The 1,069-nt window shown below is 57.2% G+C and overlaps 1 protein-coding gene across 1 annotated transcript; it reads right to left on the bottom strand.

The window, feature by feature from the left end:
• Window positions 1-678: 678 nt before the first annotated feature.
• On the bottom strand, window positions 679-1,020 carry LOC122544861 (caveolin-3-like; the record flags this gene model as incomplete). The annotated part of the gene is made up of 1 exon (XM_043684162.1): window positions 679-1,020. A coding segment is annotated over one exon (342 nt), but the record flags the coding sequence as incomplete, so codon positions are not given.
• Between the last annotated feature and the right edge of the window lie 49 nt (window positions 1,021-1,069).

The following is a 1,069-nucleotide window of genomic DNA, read 5'->3' on the forward strand; positions in this document are numbered from 1 at the left end:
TATCTCCCTGAGAGAAAGGGGGCCTGAGAGACACCAGTCAGTGTACAGATATCACCCTGGGAGAGAGAGAGGGGACTGAGAGACACCGGTCAGTTTACAGATATCTGCCTGAGAGAGAGAGAGAGAGGGGACTGAGAGACACCAGTCAGTGTACAGATATCTCCCTGAGAGAGAGGGGGGACTGAGAGACACCAGTCAGTGTACAGATATTTCCCTGAGAGAGAGGGGACTGAGAGACACCAGTCAGTGTACAGATATCACCCTGGGAGAGAGAGAGGGGACTGAGAGACACCGGTCAGTTTACAGATATCTGCCTGAGAGGGAGAGGGGACTGAGAGACACCAGTCAGTGTACAGATATCTCCCTGAGAGAGAGAGAGGGGACTGAGGGACACCAGTCAGTGTACAGATATCTCCCTGAGAGAGAGAGAGGGGAGACACCAGTCAGTGTACAGATATCTCCCTGAGAGAGAGAGAGGGGGGACTGAGAGACACCAGTCAGTGTACAGATATCTTCCTGGGAGGTGTGGGGTACTGCGAGATACGGGCCTGGGGTCCAATTCCTTTCGGAGGGAGTGTAGTCCGTGCATTCCAGTGCCGATGTGCGTGACGAGTCTGTTGCTGCTGTGAGCCCTGTGCTTTTGTTTTGGGGGTGTGGAGGGGGGGTTGGTGAATGCTGCTAGGGCTCCTTCCTGAGTGCCAGGCGTATACTGAGCAGCAGTCCCCCCGCAGCGTGGAAGAAGGGGTCACAGATTGCTCGGATGCAGACCGGGAAGGTGACTGCCAGACACTCCATCTCCAGTAGGAAACAGCGCAGACATGGCACGGCCGTCCAGACCTGGGCGAAGGAGATACAGGCGTACAGGAAACCCCAGAGCACGGCCATGGGCACCCCGCACAGGGCCGTCAGCATCCTGTAACTCCAGTAACCCGAGACCGTGAAGGCTCTCCGACTGAGACTCCACACCGAGGGGAAACTGTAGGATCCATCCGGCTCAGCCACCGCCTCCTCAAACTCCACCTGCACCAGGGGGAGGGGGAGAGAGAGAGGGTGAGGGTAGAGGGGTCAG

Source organism: Chiloscyllium plagiosum, unplaced genomic scaffold, assembly GCF_004010195.1.
Source record: "Chiloscyllium plagiosum isolate BGI_BamShark_2017 unplaced genomic scaffold, ASM401019v2 scaf_17088, whole genome shotgun sequence".
NCBI lineage: Eukaryota > Metazoa > Chordata > Chondrichthyes > Orectolobiformes > Hemiscylliidae > Chiloscyllium > Chiloscyllium plagiosum.